The 22896-nt window shown below is 43.6% G+C and overlaps 2 protein-coding genes and 1 non-coding gene across 3 annotated transcripts; 2 read left to right on the top strand and 1 right to left on the bottom strand.

Moving 5' to 3' along the window:
- Nucleotides 1-2751: 2751 nt before the first annotated feature.
- sppl2 (signal peptide peptidase-like 2) lies at nucleotides 2752-10885 on the bottom strand. Its single transcript, XM_012869507.3, is given in 17 exon segments — nucleotides 2752-3053; nucleotides 3055-3120; nucleotides 3780-3940; nucleotides 4733-4810; nucleotides 4909-5008; nucleotides 5092-5154; nucleotides 5250-5324; nucleotides 5416-5497; nucleotides 6537-6653; nucleotides 8163-8259; nucleotides 8365-8507; nucleotides 8838-8977; nucleotides 9102-9191; nucleotides 9269-9451; nucleotides 9786-9902; nucleotides 10794-10850; nucleotides 10853-10885. Coding segments are annotated over 17 exon segments (1686 nt in total). The 5' UTR covers nucleotides 10871-10885; the 3' UTR covers nucleotides 2752-2954.
- A 297-nt stretch (nucleotides 10886-11182) lies between these two features.
- Nucleotides 11183-11254, top strand: trnae-cuc. Its single transcript has one exon. It is a non-coding gene; the product is annotated as a tRNA-Glu (tRNA).
- Nucleotides 11255-13234: 1980 nt separating this feature from the next.
- Nucleotides 13235-22469, top strand: dapk3 (death-associated protein kinase 3). Its single transcript, XM_012869509.3, has 9 exons — nucleotides 13235-13317; nucleotides 14816-14920; nucleotides 17409-17769; nucleotides 18449-18578; nucleotides 18667-18715; nucleotides 18813-18839; nucleotides 18940-19092; nucleotides 19190-19235; nucleotides 20933-22469. The coding sequence occupies exons 2-9, from the start codon at nucleotides 14859-14861 to the stop codon at nucleotides 21467-21469; spliced, it is 1365 nt and encodes a 454-aa protein (XP_012724963.1). The 5' UTR covers nucleotides 13235-13317; nucleotides 14816-14858; the 3' UTR covers nucleotides 21470-22469.
- The last annotated feature ends 427 nt before the right edge of the window (nucleotides 22470-22896 follow it).

Raw genomic sequence — 22896 nt, 5'->3', positions numbered from 1 at the left:
TGGAGGAGCTGAAGAGCTCCACGGCTCAGGTGGAGGACTCCTAGTCAAAGGGATATTAGTGCTTTTGTCTGCAAATCTGGCTTTTAAGGTGGCAAGAAGGAGGTCGTTTTGATGATGCATGGCACGCTTGTAAAGAAAATTATATTTTCAACATGTATTGTTTTCCTTCCTCCTTAGATATGCTGCACTTTGTTAATCTCTATAAAAAGAAATCCCAGTAAAACACGTCTGAGATTCTAAGGCGACAAAGTAAAATGTTCTCTTTCAAGTCCAAGTACAGGTACCAACAACGTTAACGTTAATGAAACATTCAAACGATAAATACGCTTTTTTTCCCTTTATTATTTCAATTTCAGAAGCACTTAAAACCACTTGGTAACAACAAAAAGCATACTGATGACTCATGTCCTGTAAAACTGACATCCCAGCTGCCCACATGTCATATTTAACACACACACACACACACACACACACACACACACACACACACACACACACACACACACACACACACACACACACACACACACACACACACACACGGTGGTTATTCAGTAATTACCCAGATTTACCCAGAACCCACTGCTTGCTGGGTTCAGGTGTTTATTAGAACCTCAGGTCAGGAGTTGGGGATTAGTGTACATTTTTCCTTATGATCTTGGTTTCCATTTCCTAAAACCTTTTATGTAATGATAGATAAAAACATACATGAGCAAAAAAAAAAACAGTTATTGATTTAAAAAAACAAAAAAAGTGCAAATGCATCATACGGCTTCTAACACAACCAGTCGCTCCGATCCGATAAACTGCAGCACAGGTGGAGTACAGTGCTCTCCTGGGGTTTATAAAGCAACTAGTTACACGACACACATTCCACTGCACCTCCACACACATTAAGGCCCAACAAGCCAAACGTTAAGACATGAGTGACCATCAGGGAAACCAAAACTGCAGCGGCGAGTGACATTTTGCATCGTCCTACGCTTGTGTTGTAGAAAAAGCACAATTTAAAAACCATAGCATGCAAAATAAAACGTAACAAAATATGAAAAATTAAAAAAAAATGTCTCTGTGGAGAGATATAAAAATAAGATGGGGACTGGTAGCTTTGGGCTCAGTCGGTTTTAAAGGATTGCAGATTATAGTGCAGTAGAGGAAATATGCTTTCAGCTGGGGTCCAGAACCAACAACGTTCGCAGGCGGTCTGCCGACGTTCCCAACAAACGTGTCCGACATCAAACCTTTAAGGCCTGTCTTTATTTGGTATAACATCATTTTCTGACAACGGGTCGATTTAGAACCAGTAAAGCCCAGTTTTACCAGTTCGCGGTACAGAAACTCGGGTTTGGCTCAGAGTGTCGGTTAAAGAGCCGAAAACATTCAGAGCTGATCGTCGAGGCTCTACTTTGGGCCTTTTACAGAAATGAGAAACAGCATGTAACTCTGTGATGAGCTGTTATTTACAAGAACCCTCTCTAAAAAGTCCCAGTTTACAACTTTAGTAGTTCCAAATTGAGAAGCTGAAATTTGTTTTCTTACTTAATTCCTGTAGGTGTGCAAAAAATGTTTTAGTTCACTTGGACTCCAAACGGTTCCTCATGGTAGCGTCCGTGTTGAATCCGTGACTTCCATGCGGACGGTATACCGTTGCTAACGTCACTGGGCTTTCAGTAATAAAAATAATAATACTAGTAGAGAGTTAACACACTTTTAGAGTCAGCAGTGTTTAAATAACAGTTTTCTTCCTTTACAGGTCACACACATTGCTGGACAGGACTTACAGAAGTGGACAAAAATAGTCCAGCGGCCCTGTTAAAGTTGGTAGCATCATTAAATGCGTTGGTCCTTAAAATAAATTCATCTTTTATTGCAGTGCCATAATCTCATTCCTTTGATTAGTGTGCATCTATTCATTGAAGAAAATAAAGTTCTATTAATTGTTGGTCTTAACAAAATCAGCAAGGGCACAATTGTTGGTACCTCTAGCATTAAAAACATATAGAATTGAAATATTTGGTTTTATTTAGTACTTTTTAAAAATTACTCAGCGCTTCTAGGACTTTTAAATGGTAAAGACCTTTATCTCCAGCCACCAGTCTGAACCAGGACCCATATTTTTTTCGATGAGACCTCCAGCATCTTGGCAGCCATAAAGTTTTAGAAATGATGACCTCCTAAAGGTCCACCTTGTACATGTCTATTCTGCCGGTCTGTGCCAAAAACTTATGGGTCGTTTTAAATCGTTCTTTGTCCTGACTCTGTTATTATGGAGTCCCCCATATATTCCAGTGAACTAGAAATCTAGAATTAATGAGTAAAGCTGTTTTAGGGAGAATCTTTAGCTTTGGACTCGTTTAACCATGTTTTAGGATCTTCTTCTTTTGAATTTGAATAAAATGTTTGTTGACGTCATCGCCACCTGCTGGTGGAGCAGAGGTGTTAAAAATGTTTTTTGTAATTGTAATGCAAAGGGGGGAAAAATGATTTAAAGTAGTTTAGATGGAGCCCAGGGTTTATCTGTGAGGCAACAAAACTCTCCCTCCAAAAGGTCCTGGGAACTCAATGTATTTTCAATAAAGATCAGTAAAGGTCTGCCATCTCAGTCCCATCCATGACCAGCAGGGTAACACTGAGGCCTGGGGTGACAGAAACAGTGTCATCAGTGATTTTTGTTAAACAAAAATGTTAAATTTTCCCCCTGATGCTACTGCAATAAAAGTGGAATTTATCTTAAGTTTTTTTTTCCCCCACTTTTTTTTTTTTTTTTCACAGCCCGAACACAGTTGCTGTGTGGGGGGAAAAAAAAAACATGATTAAAATACAATTGTCTGAGCAGTTCTTCCCTTTTGTATTAACAGCAAACCATAAATGACCTCAAATGTTCACTGACCGAGACACACCTCAGAAAAAAAAACAACAACAACAGCTTAACATGGAATAAAACTAAAGATGTACTAGTTCTTGGTTTTTTCTTCGCTTTCCTCCGGCGGCGGTGCTTCGGGCGTGTCTTCGCTCTGAGCGCTGGCTTCGGGGGTTTGCGGCTCCGGTTCGGGGCGGGGGCTCCTCCGTCTGCGGCTCCGCGGTCTGTGTGGGGTTGATCGGCGTGAGGACTATGGCAGGCTGGAGGGGAGGAGCAGAAAGTAACCGTGTGAAATAAAGTGGCTGAAATTGTAGTCTGCCTGATAAATGTAACGAGAGCGGTTACAGAGGACCGGAAAGGTAAACAGAAAAAAAACATTTACAGCAATCCCCCCCCCCCCCGGCACAATAAAAGGCTTCACTGTGGTCAGGGGCATTGCTGTCGAACGAAAAAGCAGAAACCCCAAAGAGATCACGAGTATCACCGAGACAAACATGCCGAGTTATTTCAGGGGTGAAGCAGATCGGCCGCACGAAATAAAAAGCTCAGTTTCTGAGAAAAATCACAACCACAGAAAGGGCATTTTAAGAGATGTAAGCACGATTTAATTGAAAGTAAAGTGCCAAGCCCAGATGGAGTACCTGCAGAGACATTGACAGACAGCTGAGCCCTCAGCAGCAGACTACAGCCCACACAGTCAAATAAAGGAAAGCAGAAAGAGGCAGTGGGGATGGGTGGTGCTTACTCAACTTGAAAATCTACTTCACTCTGCGTGTTTTTTCTTTTTCTTTTTTTTTTTTGGTTGAAAAAACAAAACATTGTTTTTATTGTCTTTTGCCGTCGTCTCTCCTTTTTTTTTTTTTTTCTTAAGTCTTTTTTGTTGTTCCGTAGCAGGCAGTCATATCAAACTGGTATTCACCACAAATCCACTTCCAGTCCAGAACTGGCGCAGCTCCCTGCGCCACAGCGCCACCGCCAGGCTGGTGAGCAGAGTGCAAGGCACCAGGTAGAGCAGGGCCGGCTGGCCCATCTGCATCACGGCCAGGGCCACGAAGGTGATGAGCAGGCCGATGCCGTACGCTGACGGGGACAGAAAGAGGACGTTAAATTAGGGCGGAGAACAGGGAACGCTGTCGTCTAAAGGTGCTGCGCCGTGTCTGTGAATATATATGGTGAGACTGTTTAGGGAACAAAAGTTTAGAAGTGAATACGATCTCTGCACTGCAAAAAGAGAACTAAAAATAAGTAACATTTTCTTGAAATTAATGTATTTGCCCTTGATTTAAGCAGGTAAATAAGATTATTTGACAATGGAATGAGTATTTTTACCCCTAAAATAAGATAATTAGACATCCTCCACTTGAAATAAATAAGATGATGGAGATGAATTATTCCTATTTTAAGTGCAAAAATCTTGTTCCATTGGCAAATAGTCTTATTTACCTGCACAAATCAAGGGCAAATACATTCATTTCAAGAAAATTTTACTTATTTTTAGTTCTATTTTTGCAGTGTGATTATCTGATTAAGAAACCGAACCGACCAGAACCTCCTGATTGTTTGCTAGCTTTCTGGTTCCTGCGGTGCCCGTGCTTAATTTCTCCTTCCGCTTCACAATTAAGCTGCTTTGTGGTTCGTCCGTCACATAAAAAGCGAAATTAAATGCATTAGGGTTTGTGGCTGTAATGTGAGAGAGTGGCAGGAAGAGCACCGAGACACATTTGCAGCGAATCGGGCTTCGGGGACGGATTTGGACCTCCGTGGTGCAGTAAATCCACCTGAATTACCCCTCATCGCCAAAAAACAAAAAAAAACAAAAAACGCAGCGCTTCATCTTTCCCATCCCATCAGGGTCCCTGCGGAGGCACTTACCGATCGTGCAAGCCACAAAGTAAATCCTGGAGGACTGGGTTAAAATGTCAAATCTGTGGCAGTACGCCACCAGCAGACCTGGAAGGGGTAACAACAGAACCAGTGTTTCCAAAGTACGGGTCCAACCTAATCGTCTGCAGTTAAAACAATAAAAAAAAATTAAAAATAAAACTCACCTGGTACTAGGATGTCCCCAAAGCCCAGGAGGGAGAAGGGCCGGTCACAAAGAGCCAGGGGAGAGGAGTTTAACCTCGGCACTTTGAGCACCATGGGCAGCTGGAGACACAAACGTCGGAGTCAGTTCTCCTCTGAGCCGAGACGGACTGTTGGACCTGGAACTGCAGGACCGGCGGGCTCACCTTTTCATGCGTGGCGGAGTCCGAGGGGCCGGCAGCGACCTCCACCATTATACTCTCCCCGCTCTGTGAAAAGAAGGCAGGAGGGAGTAGGTGGGGGTGTCAGGGGGGCAAAAAGCTGAATTTATTCTGCCTTTACTTCCGCAGACGCCCGGCATTACCTTCGTGAAGAAGGGGGTGATGAAAACGAAGAAGACGTCGTACACAAACAGAACCGACAGCAGCAACGTGCAGGCCTGCCGACGAGAGAGAGAAACGAGACAAAGTTACCACCCCGGGACTTTATTTGGCCGGCTGAGCCGTTCGTATCCGTCAGCTTTGCAGCACCTTGAATGTGGGCAGCCTGACTGTTTTGAGCATGTAGAGACAGAAGGCGATCCCCAGAGCGTCCTGCAGCACCCAGGCCCACCTGGAGGAGGAGGAGGAGGAGGAGGAGGGGGGGGGGCAGAGCGAGAATATTCATCGGCCACAGCCGCAAAAACATAACCTGACTCCAGCCAGCTGTATCTCGCTCCGCCTAGCTTCACTTACATCCATCTGGGACCTCTCCATAGGAATTGCCTTTATTGAAGGCTGGGCCTTATCAAAAATCCTTGCATATGATTGGATAAGCCACTTGTCTGTCATCTTTATTAACGTGCTATTTCAACCACTCACACCGAAGCTAACCCGTGACGCTGTGAGAGCGACGCAGGAAAAAACAAAACTTTTTTTTTTTTTTTAAATGTGTTTGCGGCTCTAGTGGCACGCGTTTTATTGACAGTGAGCTGACAGGAAGAGGGGGGAAGACAGGCGGCAAAGCGCCGCGGGTCGGAGTCGATCCTGGGCCGACCGCGTTGAGGACTAAAGGCCTCCTAATATGGTTCGAGCTAACCGCTAACCGACAAGATGTCCGCTGCGGACGCGCCCCGGAAAACAAAACTTTCTCCGGTCGGGAGAAGGGCGAAAACATCGTTTCCACCAACAAGAGCCTTCAGAGCCGTTCTCTGATGTTCTTTTAATGAAACAATATTAGGTAGATTGGACAACATGGAAGAAATAGCAGCATCAATGTTAACGCTTGCTTCCTTGATGCGACGCCATTGTTGTCTGAATCAAAACAGTCTCACGTCACGGTCACTTCTCCACTACGTCACATCTATGAAACTCCAGCCCTGCGTCCTGATTGGCTAGACAATAAAATTGGTTGGAGAAATCACTCTCTATGGGAGAGGTTCCAGATGGATGTGAGTGAAGCTAGGCGGAACGACATACAGCTGGCGGAGTCAGGTTAGCAAAAACACCCTGCCTGTTTGAATGCATCGTAGCTTCTCACAGGTTGTCAACAAAAGGCAAAAGCACTCAGATATTTTCACCGACAGCTTCCGTTCTGACACAGATCAAACGAGCCTTCAGAGATGATCTGGGTGCCACCGGATCACTAAGTACTCTGCCGGCTTCAGACTCACTGGTCTTCGTTGCGAAACACCATCCAGACGATGCTGACGCTGAGGCAGAGGGCCGCCAGCAGCAGCGTGCGGATCTGCGGGCGCTTGTGCAGGTACGGCAGGTTGTTCTCTGGCACCCTGTGTTTAAACACACCGACACAATTCACACGTCAGTTAGCCTCCCGCTAGCAGCCGCCGTGACGGCAGGATTCACGTTGTCCTCCACGGTCTGAACGCGGCTATTAGACGCTCGTGTCTGAACGACAGCTCGTGATCCCATCTATGATCTGTAAAAAAAACACTTCTAATTACAAGAGAGACGCATTGTAGCCACAAACTTTGATTTATTTCATAGGAAATTTATCTGATAGACCAACACAGAGCACTGCGTAATCGTAGGCTTTTAAAAAAAAATCTTCAAACCTCGTGTTGTGCGGTTTTTACAACGTCCCCAAACAAAAAGCCAGCGAAACGACGGCCTTCAGAAATCAGCAATCAGTTCACCTGTGATTTAATCTCAGCTTAAACCCAGACTTTCTGAGAAGGCCTCAGAGGTTTGTTAGAAAACCTTAGTGAACACACTTGCCTCGCAAAGACCAAGGAGGATGGCAAAAAGCTCTGGGGTGAAGCTGTGGAGAGGTTTAAAGCAGAGCTATGTCAGAAATCAATATTCCAAGCGTCTAACATCTCGCAGAGCGTCGTTCAACCCAGAGACGGAGCAAATATTTGGCAGGAAGTAGATTCTGGCCGACATCCAAACTGCTGTGTGATGGAAAGCCGACAGTAAACATGACGGCGGCAGCATCGTGGTGTCTGAGAGCGTCGCTTCAGCAGGGAAGTTGAAGGGAAGACCGACGGAGCCGAACTCTGGGCCACTCTGTGAGAAAACCTATTCAGAGGGAGGAAGGAGTCTGAGGTTGACCTTGCAGCAGGACAACGGCCCTGAACATTCAGCCAGCGCTACCATAGGACGGTCTGGACGAAGCAGATTCATGGGAACGGCCTAGTCAAATCCACCTAAAAACACGTGGCATAAACGTTGAGAACCTGGTAGAGACAAACACACGAAGACCGGAAGCTGGTCTGACACAGGACTGGCTCAGAGGCGCCGCACTTTTCACATGTTCAGTCAATCAAAATTCAAAGGCAGGAATCTTTATTGTCCCCTAATAAGCAACTGACGGCACACAGAGAGACATCCACACCAGAAATCACCCTATATCACTAAAAGATCCGACCACCGAATGTTTTAGAGCGTCGCTCCTGAATCCTGGCGGCAGATGTCTGGACGGAAGCAGCTTTAAATTCATAAGGCAGGACCAGATTTTTCTTTTTTTAACTGACCTCTCCCTATACGCAAGTCGCTGAGGTCACTTAAGGTACCAGCAATTTAGCTGCACGTCCGGTCGATTCCCAACCGCTGGTTCCGGCTTTTGCAGATTCAAACACCTAAAGACGAATAAAACGTTCTCGTAGGAGCAGAGTTCCAACTATTCATCTTTACGGAGCGCCCACTGATCACCACTGACCTGTGATCAGGATCGCCTTTCTCCTTTTCCTTCCACTTCACCGTGACGCGCTGCTCTGTGTTGGTCTAATAAATCAAATCTTATAGAACTCCAGAGAAACGGTGGCTGCTGACCTCACCTGCACCTGCAGAAAGGAATCCTGCGGACGAAGGGCCACAGGCAGCTGTAGAGGCCGACGGACGAGGCCACGCAGAAGATGCCAATGACCCAAATGGCTAAACAAGGAGAAACCAGCAGCCAGCGGGGTTATTTAAGGGGAACGTGAACGCCAGGAAATGCATTTCCATTTCCCTGACGACTGCATGGCGTGTGTGCCGTACCCAGATGGTCGTAGAAAAAGTAGAGGAGCACCAGCATGTTGCAGCACATGACCACGAACACGCAGATCATGATGGGGGTGACGTCCACCGTCTCCTCGTCCTGCTTCTCCGCTCCGTCGTCCCGTTTATGCTTCATGTAACGCCTGAAAGGGGGGAGAGACAAAAAATCAGACCGTTGGGATGAAGGCCTCTGCTCCGCCTGAGTCAATATTTACCACGGCCGAGCCAGATGGCTCCCCCCTACATTACGACTTCCAAGCCACTGTTTTTTTTTTTTTTTTTTTTTTTTTTTCTTACTACATTTTTTTTCTGCAATTGTGTGCGTCAGAGTCCGTCGTTTTTGGCAACCTCATCAGAAAAGGGCTCAGATTGGCTCAGACCTGCGAGTCGCTCACAGCTTGGGGTGAATAACGCGGCCGGCGTTTAACTTGACGCGTATGCGCAAAAAAAAAAAACAATCAGTCTCCGCTTACTTCTTGCGATCTCTGCTGCCGGCCCAGTAGCCTCCGACGGCCACTGTTCCCACAGCCATCAGGAAGATTATCACCATGTTGTAGTCCAACACCGGCTCGTTGGGTGCATACATGGCGACTAGCCTCCCTTTGCCGAAGGTCTGCGCACGTTTAGAGACAACGAGATCATGTCTGGGTTACTAAATCTGATCATACAAAAACAGGCGGCCATTTTTTTCTTCCGTTTTTCTTCCATGAGAACGGTCTCATGGGCGGGCTCCTCACCTTGCTAATGTCCAACATGTCAGAGTAGCTCAGCAGAGCCACGGGAATGTCTATCTCTTCATACTGGGTCTTGTTTCCCGCCGGGGGCGTCTGTAAAACACGCGCAGCTTCGTTAAGACGGACGGCAGCCTGGTCCGGGCACTAGCGGCGTTAGGTGGACGCCTTACCAGCCGGTCCTTGCTGACAATGAGCAGACCCTTAGCGCCGTTGAGCTGGGCCAGGCGGACCTTTTCGTAGAAGGTGCAGTTGCCCCTCATCACCATGGGGATGCGGTTCGGGAAGCCTCCCTCTGGGACGTCGTAGGCCGAGCACAGGACCGACGACGTCAGGTCGTGGATCTGAAGACGGGACTGTGAGGGGCGAAGATTTGAGCGATTAAACAAAGCTGGAAGAGGATTTTTTTTTTTTTTTATTATTAAAAAAGACAAAATAATGAGGCTTTTTAGAGATTTTGTTTACCAACTCTTATAAGCAAAAATAACATTCTTCCTTATCAGGATTCTTCCAAAAAAAAAAAAGTTAAAAAACAAAACAACTGGACTTTTATTCCGAAGTTTGAAGACGTTTTCACTTCCAGAAGTCTTTCTCATTTCAAAATGTCTGGAGTGGAGCTCCAAGCTTTATATTATTGCCCAAGAAGCCCTTGTTCCGGCTTAGATAACGTGCAAAGACACGAAGACTTACTGCTTTATTGAGGTCCTGAGGTAGACGGGCCCACTGCGAGTTGAAGAAGATGCAGTAGTCCTTGCCATTGCTTTCGCCCTTATCACTGAAATGGGCCATGCCATACTCTCCCACCACCTATATAGCCAGAAAAACAAGGCTTTTGACATTTGCAACCTTTATTGTCTAACAGCAACTTTTGTAGAAGTCAAGGCGACGGTAGCTTTCAAAAGGAGGAATAAAATAAAACGAGGATACAGATAATGAGCAGGAGTAATACAGACATTGATCTAAAGCAGACATTATATTTTTTTTATATAAAAAAAAAAATCCCATGCTCTTCTGAACCTAGATTTCCAGAGTGTGTACCGGTACTTTAGTTCTTACTGTATAAATACAACGTTGTAAACTAAGTTGGAAGGATGGGCAAAAGGATAGATAGATAGATAGATAGATGATATAATTTATATGACAATATATAAGTTTTATATCTTACAACTTAGAGACACAAAGGAAGAAACACGTGTTTTAAAAGGACACAAAATATAATAATGCTCTATCTAATCTTTAAAGATTGATAAAAGCGTTACCTAAGATATTTACTAATCTGGTAATAATTCGCCGAATAACTGTTTAAGAAAGGAAATACAACTAATAAGAAAATAATTTACCCCTTTGGATCCAGATTTCATACCCGCTGCCATTTTTAAAGCCAACGGCATGTTGTGGATGTTTTTTCCTTAAACAAAATAAAAATCCCTATTCCCTTTCTGGCCATTCTCTCTGTGTGTTAGCTTCAGAGATAAAGCGAATCAGCAGCAACCCTCCTTTAAATAAATTAAAAATGTTCTAGCCACCGGCAAGCAGTGGGTTTCCACGGTCCACGGTGATCTCCGCAAGCTAACGTTCATATAGCATTGCGGCTAATGCAGAGAAAAGCTTTACAATATAACCGCCCGTGTGTGTCAGCTATCAGACGTGCCTGTACAGGTATGCCGTCTTCGCTAAAATAGATGTATTCACTCTCACCTTCTGGATGAAGAAAGTGGCCCAAATCAGTGCTTCAGGGACCCTCATAACGCTCAGCTTGTTGTTGTTTCACCCATCAACCGACCAACCGCTCAGCTTGATCTGTCGGCGGCTGTTCGTCAAAGCCACGCCCATTTGTCTGTTAGCTGTTGTTTCATTGGCTGGTGTGAGGAGGAGGAAAATGAGACCGCAATTTTAATTGGCCTAAATTACAATCACTCAAACCTGAACCATAATCATAACAGAATGTGAAAAAAATGTGCTGAATCGCTTTTCCAGCTTTGGATGTGACATCCTCAATGAAAAAAAAAAAAAAAAAAGCAGACATAGAACATGGCCACGGCCTGGTTACATGGTTAAGTATGTCTCTGTGTCAATGCCTATTACCGTCCCTGGTGGTCTAGTGGTTAGGATTCGGCGCTCTCACCGCCGCGGCCCGGGTTCGATTCCCGGTCAGGGAACTTACTTTTTGATTTCTGACAACGTTTTTTTGTGGTGCGTCGATGATTTACAGTTAAAATCGTTAAAGGCCTGTGTTTAATCTTGTTTACATACTTGACTTATTATTTACTACATGTTAAGCAACCACCAAGCTAAACAAACCAACAAAAAGCTAAGGAAAACGGAGTTTTCTGCCCCTCTTCTTTTCAGCGAAAACAATGATATTTCCTTTCCGGAGTTCATAGTAGGGCCCTCTCTTTAATCTTGTTACCCAGACATGATGCATTAGACTCTCTTAGCCTGATGTCATTCCATATGTCCTTCCTTCTGGTGTATATTTACCTGTGTCAAGTCCTACGTCATTGCCGGAACATAAAGAACGTCAAACTTCACAATAAGGGTTTATACGTTCACATGCTATTATTATTATTATTATTATTATTATTATTATTATTATTATTATTATTATTATTATTATTATTATTATTATTATTATGTGACTTTAAATTATACTAAAAATGTATACAATTACAATGCTAACCTGTCATTGTGGGGCCAGCCCGCCCAAACCATAATTGCTAATTCGTTACTTTTCCCAGCACAGGTTACATTTTACACATAAAAAAATATTCTAACAGTTATCTTGTTTTTAAAGAAAAATAATAGTATTTTACATACTTTTTTCAATTGATTCAAGGTTGATCAAATAAATTGTAACCGCCAACATGGATGCAATATTTTCCATACTGGTATAATTCAAATGTTATTCATTCACATTGTGCATGCTATTAATGTTGGATGGATCTTCTTTGCCCTTCATGCTAACATAGGATATGGGTTTTAGTCACAATGAAGCTAAACTTCATGGTATCAATATAATTTTCAAAAGTAAGTGCAAAACATTCATCCATTTTCTTCTGTTTTTCAAGCATTCAGAGATGGACTGGTTTGCTTTAGATCATTGTTGTGCTGCATTACTTAATTACACTTGAGTTCATGGTCACACACTGGTGCCCTGATATTCCTCTATGGGATTTTCCTCTAAAAAACACAATTCAAGTCATCCAGGCCCTGAAAGACCAAAGCAGCCCAAGACCATCACCCTAACACAACCATGTTTCACTCTCGGTATCATGTTTAAAGGTTGTTTTTTTTACGGCATATGAAACAGGATAATCTTTCAAATAAACAAATCAACATTGTTTTGTCAGCCCATAGCATATTATTGCAAAGTTCTGGGTTTTACATATGTTAAATAAAGATGTATTAAATCAAGAGAAGCAGTGTTAAATAAATGAAAAGCAATATTTATATAAATACATTTGTATAAATAATGCTAAAGATACAAATAAATATCATTATGTGCAATTCATGAATAAAAACTCCATGGATTGTACGTTAACATCAAATTGTTATAGTTTATCCATTTATTTTTTTCATATTCCCTTTGCTATCCTGCAATAAGAGGGTAGGACCATTTCCCATAATAGTGCATATCCCGGCCACTGACTTTGGTAGGCAGGACTGACAGTTAAAATAAATTCACTGTGTAGGCCTACTGCCACACAAGACTATGTAATAGTTTTATAAATGCTCAAATTATGCTACTTAGAAATATATATGGTGAATAATTTTTTTGTTAATGGGTTTCCTGTAAAATTACTTATACATGTATTTCGGAAATTACTGAAACATTGTAATAATTATCTCGAATTTAGTTAGTTGTCTGTTCTGTATATGCGCTTATAATTTTACTTAATCTGATCATTTTTTATTTGTTGAATTGTGGTACGCCCCTTGATATATGCGTCGTTGTTTTTTATTTTATTTTATTCTAGTCTTGATTTTGTTCATTTTATTCTGACATTTTATTACGTTTGCAGATTACATTGTTTTGCTGTGAAATACCTTGCTTTTTTTTTTTATTGACAGTAAAAATAAATAAATAACACTAGCTCGCGCAACGGGAACCTTTATTTTGAAGTGAGAAACCGGAAGTTCTCCGACTAACCGTCGACGACTTGAAACCGCGAGGAGCGTCACTACTTGGATGAGCGATGCAGTAGTTGTGGCCCAGCGTACGGTGAGTGCCCGTTGTTATGTTTTCTCCTTTCATATGACTAATTGTGCATTTTGCTGCCAGAAATTATACGTTTGTAGCTTTTGTTTTTAGTTCAAAATACATAAAAACAACGAGAACCCGGCGTCTAACGCTAGCCGGGCTGTAAGCTAGCTGTCTTCCGTTCTCAGGGCTCGTTTTGCTTCCTCTTGTTAACACGTTGAAAATCTTTTTTTTTTTCTTTTTTTTTTATCACGAACAAAATAATGAATGTAATCGCTTTTTTAAAAAAGATGTTTCGTGTTCGCAGTTGTTTTATCAGTTATATTTCTCAGGAAAAGTCAGCTCCTTAACCGCAACAAAAAAGGCTGATTGTAGATACTGTGTGTCTTTTTACGAATTACTTATATTACGTGCAAAGGAAAAAACTAAACAAATAAGCAGGTAAGACGTGATGTGTTCGTGGGACCGGAGACGTTCCGGGCCCTTTAATTGAGTCAGGGTTGGCTGGAGCAGGAGATGATCTAAGTAAGACTGGTATGCAGAGGTCTGACATCAGCCTCTAGTGTCTGAAAACTGAAGTTGTGGTTTTACTAGAGCCAAATAAGGAGGCAGGCCAAAGAGAGCTGCTGAAAACTCTGATGCTGTTAGCAAGAACAGGGCATTAGCTTGGTCTCTGTTGCTTTACAGTACCAGCAAAAAGTCAATCTTTGTCCATATTTAATTAAAAAAAGCGTCATTAGACGGATTGGTTGTGTTTTATCCCTTTTTGTTTTGTTTTTTTATGATGATGGCTTACAGATGTTTCCAGAAAACCTGCTGAAGGTGTCAACTTAGCTTTTGTCCCAGCATTCAGCTCGTTAGAGTTGTTTCGTGTGTTCTTCTTCATGTGTTTTTTGCCACAGTTGGTGTCCGGCGAGTGTGCCAGCCCCTCGATATCGGCTGCAACGGGGTTATCAACCCGCATATTGGGGCTAACCCTAACCCTTAGCAGCGCGGGCAGGTGCCAAGGGAGATGTACATCACCACAATGGTTCCCAGTAGCACAAAAGCACGGAGTCTAGTAGACTGCTGTGCTGTCTTTACACTGAACACAAACAAAACAAATCACAAAAAGTGGACCAACATCAGCAGACGACGTTGCTGTGGAGCTTACTGGTGTCAAATGAGTTTTTCCTTCCACTAAACTTTCTGTCAACAGTCCGCTTTGATAGCGGTGACCCATGCCAAGGACTATTTGCTGGACAGCTGTCAAGTCAGCAGTCTTTACCGTGACTGCCGGGCCATAACAATATAACACGTTTTAATAAAAAAAAACACATTTAATGGAAATTGGGAAAAATTCTAGAGAAATTAGATTTTTTTCACTTGCCGTAAAAATAATAAACTACCAGAAATAAACTCTTTGTAATGATAAATCTATATGATATGCAAGTTTTAACTTCTGTTAAGCTTTTTAAAGATACTGCAGGTTGTTGACACGCACCTCTGTGATTCCCTTTGCTTCCTTTTTACTTTGCAGGACACCCACAGGACTTTCTTCCCTCATCATTTGGGCCAGCACCATGGCTGGCTTCAGGCAGGAAGATGTTGAGCTCTATTATGAGATGGGAGAAGAGCTGGGCAGGTATTAACCACCCCCCACTGACGGTGGCATGTTGTTGTGTTTATTTTTTTTTTTTTTTTATCAGAGTAGGAAGTGGAAATGCATCCAAAACCCTCCACCATACTCAAATACAGCTTCCTCAGCGGTATAGCTAAGCTCAAGCGATCTATTTATTATGATAACGAGTGGAGCTGGACCACACAGTTTATTGATCTGTCAGGTATGAAGTCCAGGCTGCCAAAAAAAATAAATAAAAAGATCATAACGAGATTGCACCAGCAATATAAAATATAATTTAATGCACCGTTTTTGCTGCACTGGACAATTTTTAGAGACGAGTCATCCCCTTTTTGAAGAGACTGACCTACCTCCCTGTCTCGGCTAATTTCCTTCTGCAGTAATGCAGCAAAATAAACGTGACGTCAGCGCCTCCCTGTGTCCCTTTCCTCCTCTGCTGTGGCCGAGTCACAGGCTCTAAATGTTAGGGACTCCGTCAGAGGGTTTGGGGTTTGCTGAAACAAGCGAGCACGTAGTAAAGCGTGGGCAAAAATGAGCAGACATGCAGCGTAAGAGCCTGCTGGCATGTTTTCACTGTAATGTTTTCTCTTCAAAAATAACATTTAGTGTTAGACTACAGGGTTGTGCTCTTAATAACCATCATTGGTTTTATTCTTCCATTTATTTATCACCTTTTGGAGAACTTGTCCAAGAATTGTGGGAGCAAAGGAGCCAACCTGACCATGAAGATATTTCTGCACAGTCAGGTTAATGTACAGAGCTGAGGTCACTCTGTGTAACGCTTTAACCTTCCTCCGCTCTGTAACTAAAGTCTCTTAGCAGGTTGCAGAGAAAGCCACAGTTTCTGTTGCCACTGACAGCTTCTGGCATAATGTGGGTGGGCTATTTAACCCCTCCTGATGCTTTTTCTGCAGAGTTTTTATAGGCTTGAGGTTGGGATCGTTCCTGCAGGTTAACAAAGGGCTGTTTTTGTCCATCAAGACCAGCTTCGCTGTTCGTTGCGGCTCACCGCCCGGTTGGAGCACCCGGTCGTCTCCACCTTCTTGCTTTCGGCCTGAGATGAGATCAGAGGATTCACGGCTGTTTCCTCGTGAGGCCGTCAGGTTTAGCTGGGGGCCGTTTTGGCCTCTGTTGACGTTAAGCTGGCTTCACTCTAGACGGCTAGTTTGCTCTTCCAGCATCTCCGTGTGTACGATAACGGCTCTGCTCCCAAACATCCTAACCAGTTTATTTTGCCTTAGACCGACAGTTTCCACAGTGGAAACTAGGACTCAGTTTGAAATGTTTACCTGAAGCTTCTTGACTCTTTGTGATAAAAGGTTAAATTCTTCCCTTTCTGACGAGAGAAGGACTGAAATATCCCATCGCCTCTTGCCCAATGCTACTAAACAGGCAACTGCCTCAAGACCATTTAATTAGATATTTTTGGGCATTATATATTTGTATAATTGGGCTTTTATGTATATTATTAACACTGTGGTCAAGGAGGCTTCCCAATTCTTGCTTTTAAAAATAGCTGAAGTTGTATGTTGGCAGATTATTCCAGCCTTTAACAAAGAATAGTTTTAAAGCATCATTAAAAGTCTAAAATGAAGACTTTGTTCTGTTCACCATAACAGCAAGCGGCCTCCTGACCAGTACTTTGTTTCTGCCATAGCCTGATTCATTGCTGCCAAATAGATTTCCTTTAGAGCAGGGGTGTCAAACTCATTTTGGTTGAGGGGCCGCATTCCGCTTAATCTGATCTCAAGAGGGCCACACGAGTTAACTCATTGCAAGATTAAATAGAACTAATAAATGTGGACTTGTTGATTTTTTTTATATTAAGTTAATTTCACTTTTACACAATATATTATGAATAACCTCAGCATTTTTAAGAAAAGTATGTGCAATTTCAACAATACTTTTACTCAGTTAAACATTTACTTGTGCATTATCTATAAGAACTGATCACAGTGATAATACAATGTTGAAAAACATTTATTCACATTTTTTGGAACTTAAAAACACTGTCCTACATGACAAAATACATCAAACAGATAAAAATTAAGAAATGATTTGAATTTTTCCACACCTGAAGCTTAATCTGATAATTAAAACACAGCACCCCTCGTGGACAATATAGGAACTGCATATTTTCAATTGAACAAAATACATGTTTTTTTTCAATTGTTTTATCATTCTGTTCCTTTTATCTTGTCCACTTGTGAAAGTCAAATCTGACGAGCTCTTTGTGGCATCTTATTGCCACATTGCCAGACAGGACACTGAGGGAAAAAAAAAATTTTTTTTTTTTTTTATAATGATAATGCATTTAGCCACAGAGCCGGACTAAATTGTTCGGCGGGCCGGATCCGGCCCACGGGCCGTATGTTTGACACCCCTGCTTTAGAGCTTTTATAAAACATATGAGAGGTGTTTTCCTTTAAAAATGAGCGCAGCTCCCGTTGACACGTTGCTGTAACCCGCCTCCGGTCCCCTTTCTCTCCAGCGGACAGTTCGCCATCGTCCGTAAGTGCAAGGAGAAGAGCACGGGCGGCGAGTACGCGGCCAAGTTCATCAAGAAGCGGCGCCTGTCGTCCAGCCGGCGCGGGGTGAGCCGCGAGGAGATCGAGCGCGAGGTCAACATCCTGCGGGAGATCCAGCACAGCAACATCATCACGCTGCACGACATCTTCGAGAACAAGACGGACGTGATCCTGATCCTGGAGCTGGTGTCGGGCGGAGAGCTCTTCGACTTCCTGGCCGAGAAGGAGTCCCTGACGGAGGAGGAGGCCACGCAGTTCCTCAAGCAGATCCTGGACGGCGTCCACTACCTGCACTCCAAGCGCATCGCTCACTTCGACCTGAAGGTCGGCCGTCTGACGGGAAGCTAAGGGGTTCAGGGGTTTGGCACACAGAAAAAAAATGAGACTAGGCCTAAAAGTAAGACTGGAAATCACACTAAAGGATCATTTTTCTGGTTTTTCTTCTGGTAACACAATAAACTAAAAGTGTAAAGGGTTGGAAAAAGCAAAATAAAATTCCTAGCTAGCAATGCTGCTGGTTTTTCAGCACTGTTCCATGTAGTCTGGGAATGAAGGGAAGTGTGAATAAGAATGAAAACAGGAAGTAAACTTTGTAAAAGATGTTTAATTTCCAGCTTTTCCACCACACCCTAGATAAAGGTTTGGTTTGTTTATCCATCTGTCCTGTTTGCCGATCCACCCATCATTACTCCATCCATCCATCCATCATTACTGCATCCATCCATCCATCCATCCATCCATCCATCCGTGGCTTCCAGCCTTACTTTTCAGCCTCCATTGTGGAAATTTCTGCTCTAAATGACTTTATGTTTACATTTATTGTTTAGAAATTAGCTACATTAAGACCCCTGGAGCGTGGGTGTGAAAAAACTCAGATTTGAGGATCTATTCATTGAATGTTTGACTATTTTCTCAGTTTAACAGAAGAATGTCGCCTCGTTGCTTTAAGTTTCCCCACTCCTAAAAGTAAAAATCCTTTTAATGTTTTTAAATTATCTTTCAGCCTGAGAATATCATGCTGCTGGATAAGAACGTTCCCAACCCGCGGATCAAGCTGATTGATTTTGGGATCGCTCACCAGATCAAAGCCGGAAACGAGTTCAAGAACATCTTTGGGACGCCGGAGTTTGTGGGTAAGGCGTCTGCGCCGACCTGGGCCCACGCGGCTTCACATCACATCTGGCTCACATTAAAGCTGTCGTTCTCTCTGGCTTTTTCCAGCGCCAGAAATAGTCAACTATGAGCCTCTGGGCCTGGAGGCGGACATGTGGTGAGAAATCTTTTTGTGTTTTCCTCTCCCCTCACCTGCAGCTGCTTCTCACCGTCTGACACCTTTCATTTACCTTTCCCCCCCGTCTCGTCTGCAGGAGCATCGGCGTCATCACATACATCCTGTGAGTTCTGCTCGCCGTTGCGCCTTCCGGTGCGAATCGTCTCTCAGTTCCCGTGAGGTCTGACAGCCGAGGTTTGTTCGTTTCTTTATTTTAACGTCAGGCTGAGCGGAGCGTCGCCGTTCCTCGGCGAGACCAAGCAGGAGACTCTGACCAACATTTCTGCTGTCAATTACGACTTTGACGAGGAGTATTTCAGCAGCACCAGCGAGCTGGCCAAGGACTTTATACGCCGCCTGCTGGTCAAAGACCCAAAGTAAAACAACAAGTGATGATTCATGCTGCTTAAGTTAGGCTACGTCTTCTTTAACTTTACAGCCATGCTAACTTTATGTGTTTTTTTTTTTTTTTAGGAAGAGAATGACAATCGATGACAGTCTAGAACATCCCTGGATTAAGGTCGGTGTTTTAACTATTTCACTTTTCTCATTAAATTAGATCTATGGCCTGTTTAATTCTGTTTGTTTATGCATTTTAAAAAAAATTCTATGTTTTGTAAGGTTGCAATTCCTTAAAGTTTTGTCCTCAATAGGGAAAATGCAGCATATAAAGGACAAAGTGCTTCTGAGTGTTTCCAAGCTTGTTACCAGACACCTGGTGTTTATGGGATGTTTTCAGGGGCTTTGTCTCAAGGTTGGCCCACAAGCTGGAAAATTCAGGAACTGTTTTCCAAGTCTGGATAAAAAGGAAGGAAAAAAACAGTCGTCCCTCAGTCCGTTTTTATTTAGTATCTATTCATCTCCATTTCCAGTTTCTATATATTTAAAGCGCGATCCCTGTAGCCAGTGTTGTAGTCAAATCACTATGCCTCGAGTCCGAGTCCAGGTTCAAGTCCCCAGTGTTCAAGTCCGAGTCAAGTCCAAGTCATTAAAAAAAAATCCGAGTCGAGTCACTATTGATCCAAGTTCGTTGTAGGAACATGCCGTGACGTGTGATGTATGACATGAAGCAGTAATAATGGCGTTCCACAAACGAGTTATTTTTATAACGTGACGTCATATCACGTACAGGTAGTGCAAATATGCGTTTTCCTCCACTCTTTGGCTGTAGTTACCCTTGGTTTTACTTGGTAAAACGACTGCTTCTTCCAAGTCTAAGACGTCTCCTAACCATGGTTTTTAAACATTGTTGCTATGGAACGTGCAACAGCGACTCGAGGTACGCTGATAGGCCGCATATGAAGGATGTTAAAGCCGCAAGCGGCGTCGATCGGCCCTCGCAGCCAAGCGCCGCTCCGGCCTATTGGCCACCGCCGCGGCTCTGGCCCATGACTCACAAAAAATCTGGTGCAGATGCAGCGAGGAGATACAGCCGTTGGATAATGATAATGCATTTGGCCACCGGGCCGGACTAAATTGTTCGGCGGGCCGGAAAATTTATACCGATTCCTGGACGGTGACTACAAACAGAAAAAAAACGTCCGATGACACCATGAAAGCCGAGCAGGAGAAAAACATTGACTTACTGTTCTATCAACTCGGCCCGTTTTCCAGTTTTTCTAATCCCTCGACACTCAAGCCATCGTTTGAGCTGAACGTTGGTATGTTGTTCCACAGTTCTACCAGTAAAATGGGCGCCTGGACATCCTTTTATGAAAGTTTAACAGCTGAAAAGTCGGTCATATCCTTGTATCTGTTGCATGTGTAACGGCTGGTTGCTACGAGCGCTCTCACACTGTTTGCCCAACCTTAGCGGCAAGGGGCGTTGCTCATGAGATGGTGACGTCACGTGCGCGGTACGACAATTAGATATTAAAATCATACACCAAATAATATTCTAATGACATATTAAAATTATAGCCTAATGATATAAAAAAAAGTCGAGTCTTTTTCTCAATTTCCGAGTCAGAATGATCTGAATGTAGGAGTCCGAGTCCAAGTTCGAGTCATCAGTGCTCAAGTCCAAGTCAAGTCACGAGTCTCTAAATTTAGCTAATGACTCGGACTCGAGTCCTACAACACTGCCTGTAGCTTTAGATTTGTCGCCATAAATTCTCCATGAGCGTTTTAATTTCCACCTTAGAAATGATTCGTGAACTCTTGGAAAGTTGACGCCTGAGGAAAACCTTTCTGATCGTCGCACCTTTTCCTCTCCAGGTCATCAAAAGGCGAAACGTGCGCCAGGAGGACAGGGGCCACAAAACGGAGCGCCGGCGCCTCAAGACCACGCGGCTGAAGGAGTACACCATCAAGTCCCACTCCAGCATGCCGCCCAACAACACCTACGTCAACTTCGAGCGCTTCTCCCAGGTGCTGGAGGAGATCGCCGCCGCAGAGGAGGGCCTGAAGGAGCTGGAGCGCAACCAGCGCTCCTGCCAGGAGGACGTGGCGGCGCTGCTGTCCATCTACGAGGAGAAGGAGGGCTGGTACAAGGAGGAGAACCAGAGCATATCCTCCGACCTGAGCCACATCCGCCAGGAGCTGCAGCGCTCGCAGAGCCACCGCAAGAAGTGCCAGGAGGACGCCCGGCTCACCATGCAGTCCGCCAACAACCTCAAGCGCAAGTTCGGGCGGCTGGAGAACCGCTACGAGGCGCTGGCCGAGCAGGTGGCCTCCGAGGTCCGCTGGGTGGAGGAGCTGCTCAAGTCGGTGTCCGCCGAGAAGGAGGCGCTCGGGTCCGGCGGCGCGCGCTGAGTCCAGCGGGGGACATTTTCTCTCTAAAGCTTCGTCTCCACGCGCTTCGCTGCTGCTGCCGCTGCTTATTTGGAGAAATCTTCCGGTGTTTTTATCCCAGCTGGGAGGACGAGGAGCCAAGAGCCACTTTCACAGAACGCTCCTTTCTGTTTTTATACGTTTAATTTATTGCTTTAGGTCTTTTTTTTTAATGTAACTCAGCCGTCGCTTCCAGCTGTGCGGGCGAGGGGAGAAATGAAACGCATTCCTTTGGTTCTTAGCCTGTTTTTTTTTTTTTTTTATTAATTTTTTAAAAACTAGCTTTGATTTTCCGTTACGCGCCACTGACCTCTTTGGTCCGAAAGTTTCACAATATGTTGATTATTCGATCTCTGACAGATTCCTGGGTATTTATTCGCGCGTTTAGGTGCACGTTGGATTTAAACAAAGCAATAAGCTTCTGGGTAACGCTTTATTTTTACGTCCCATAATTTCGCTCGGACCGCCACTGGAGCAAGAACAGATGGATTTCTGTCTTCTGCTTTACATCTCATTGGTGCCAATTTATTTATTTATCTGAGCAGGAAGCGGGTCTGAATCTTGAGTTAAAGTAAAGCATCACCTGGTTCAGGAATGTAGAAATTAGCCTTTGCAGTGCCTGAAAAAACGGATCGACCTCATCGTGAGCGTTCAGCTGCCATCGCAGCGTCTCATTGTACCAAACGCTGACGTGTTTTTTATTTTTTTTGTTTGCACAGTCGCCTTGTAAACCTGACGGGGTGCATGGGAAAACCCTCCGGTCTGTACGTACGCTGCATCTTTACGCGTTCATCCCCGGCACACTTCAGACATTCCATCGATGCGTTTCACGTCCAGATTGTATAGTCTGTAGTATTTTTTCATTAGAGAAATGTACTCGTTTGCACTTATAAAGCGGTTCCAGAATCTATTTTAATCTGTATCCTGACTTAAAAGCTGTAAGTCTTTCTGAGACTGTTTCAAATAAAGAAACTTAAACACATGTTTGTTTTTGTTTTGTGTGTGGTAATTATTTTAACATGAAAGTATCAAGAAATATATGGTAAACAACATTCTTTTAGAAAAGACCTGCAAACAGGGTTCCCACGAGTCCTTGAATCTCTTGAAAGTTTGTGAATCTGAAAAAATAAATTCAAGGCCCTTGAAAGTTCTTGAAAACAGCCAAAAAAAACACCTTGTCCTTGAAATTCCTTGAATTTTTTTTGTGGGGTTGAAAGTTCACACAGATGACGACTTGTGTCATTATTTTACTACCACACGATCTTTTAAAATGATGTTGATTCCGCAGACTTTTAATTTGCAAAAGTACATTCGCTCTTCTTCGTTAGTTGGTAGGCTACGGTTTAGGCCTACGTGCGTCCAATAGGTTACATTCACGCAGTGTTGCCAACTCAGCGACTTTGTCGCTA

The sequence above is a fragment of the Fundulus heteroclitus genome, chromosome 6 (assembly GCF_011125445.2).
Source record: "Fundulus heteroclitus isolate FHET01 chromosome 6, MU-UCD_Fhet_4.1, whole genome shotgun sequence".
In the NCBI taxonomy this organism is placed as follows: Eukaryota; Metazoa; Chordata; class Actinopteri; order Cyprinodontiformes; family Fundulidae; genus Fundulus; species Fundulus heteroclitus.
Note: the sequence above shows the minus strand (reverse complement) of the source record. Positions and strands in the feature narration are given on the sequence as shown.

Coding starts and splice junctions, on each gene's coding strand:
- dapk3 (XM_012869509.3), top strand. CDS start 14,859: ATGGCTGGCTTCAGGCAGGAAGATGTTGAGCTCTATTATGAGATGGGA. Junction 17,770..18,448: donor TCGCTCACTTCGACCTGAAG/GTCGGCCGTCTG, acceptor ATTATCTTTCAG/CCTGAGAATATCATGCTGCT. Junction 19,236..20,932: donor TAGAACATCCCTGGATTAAG/GTCGGTGTTTTA, acceptor TTTCCTCTCCAG/GTCATCAAAAGGCGAAACGT.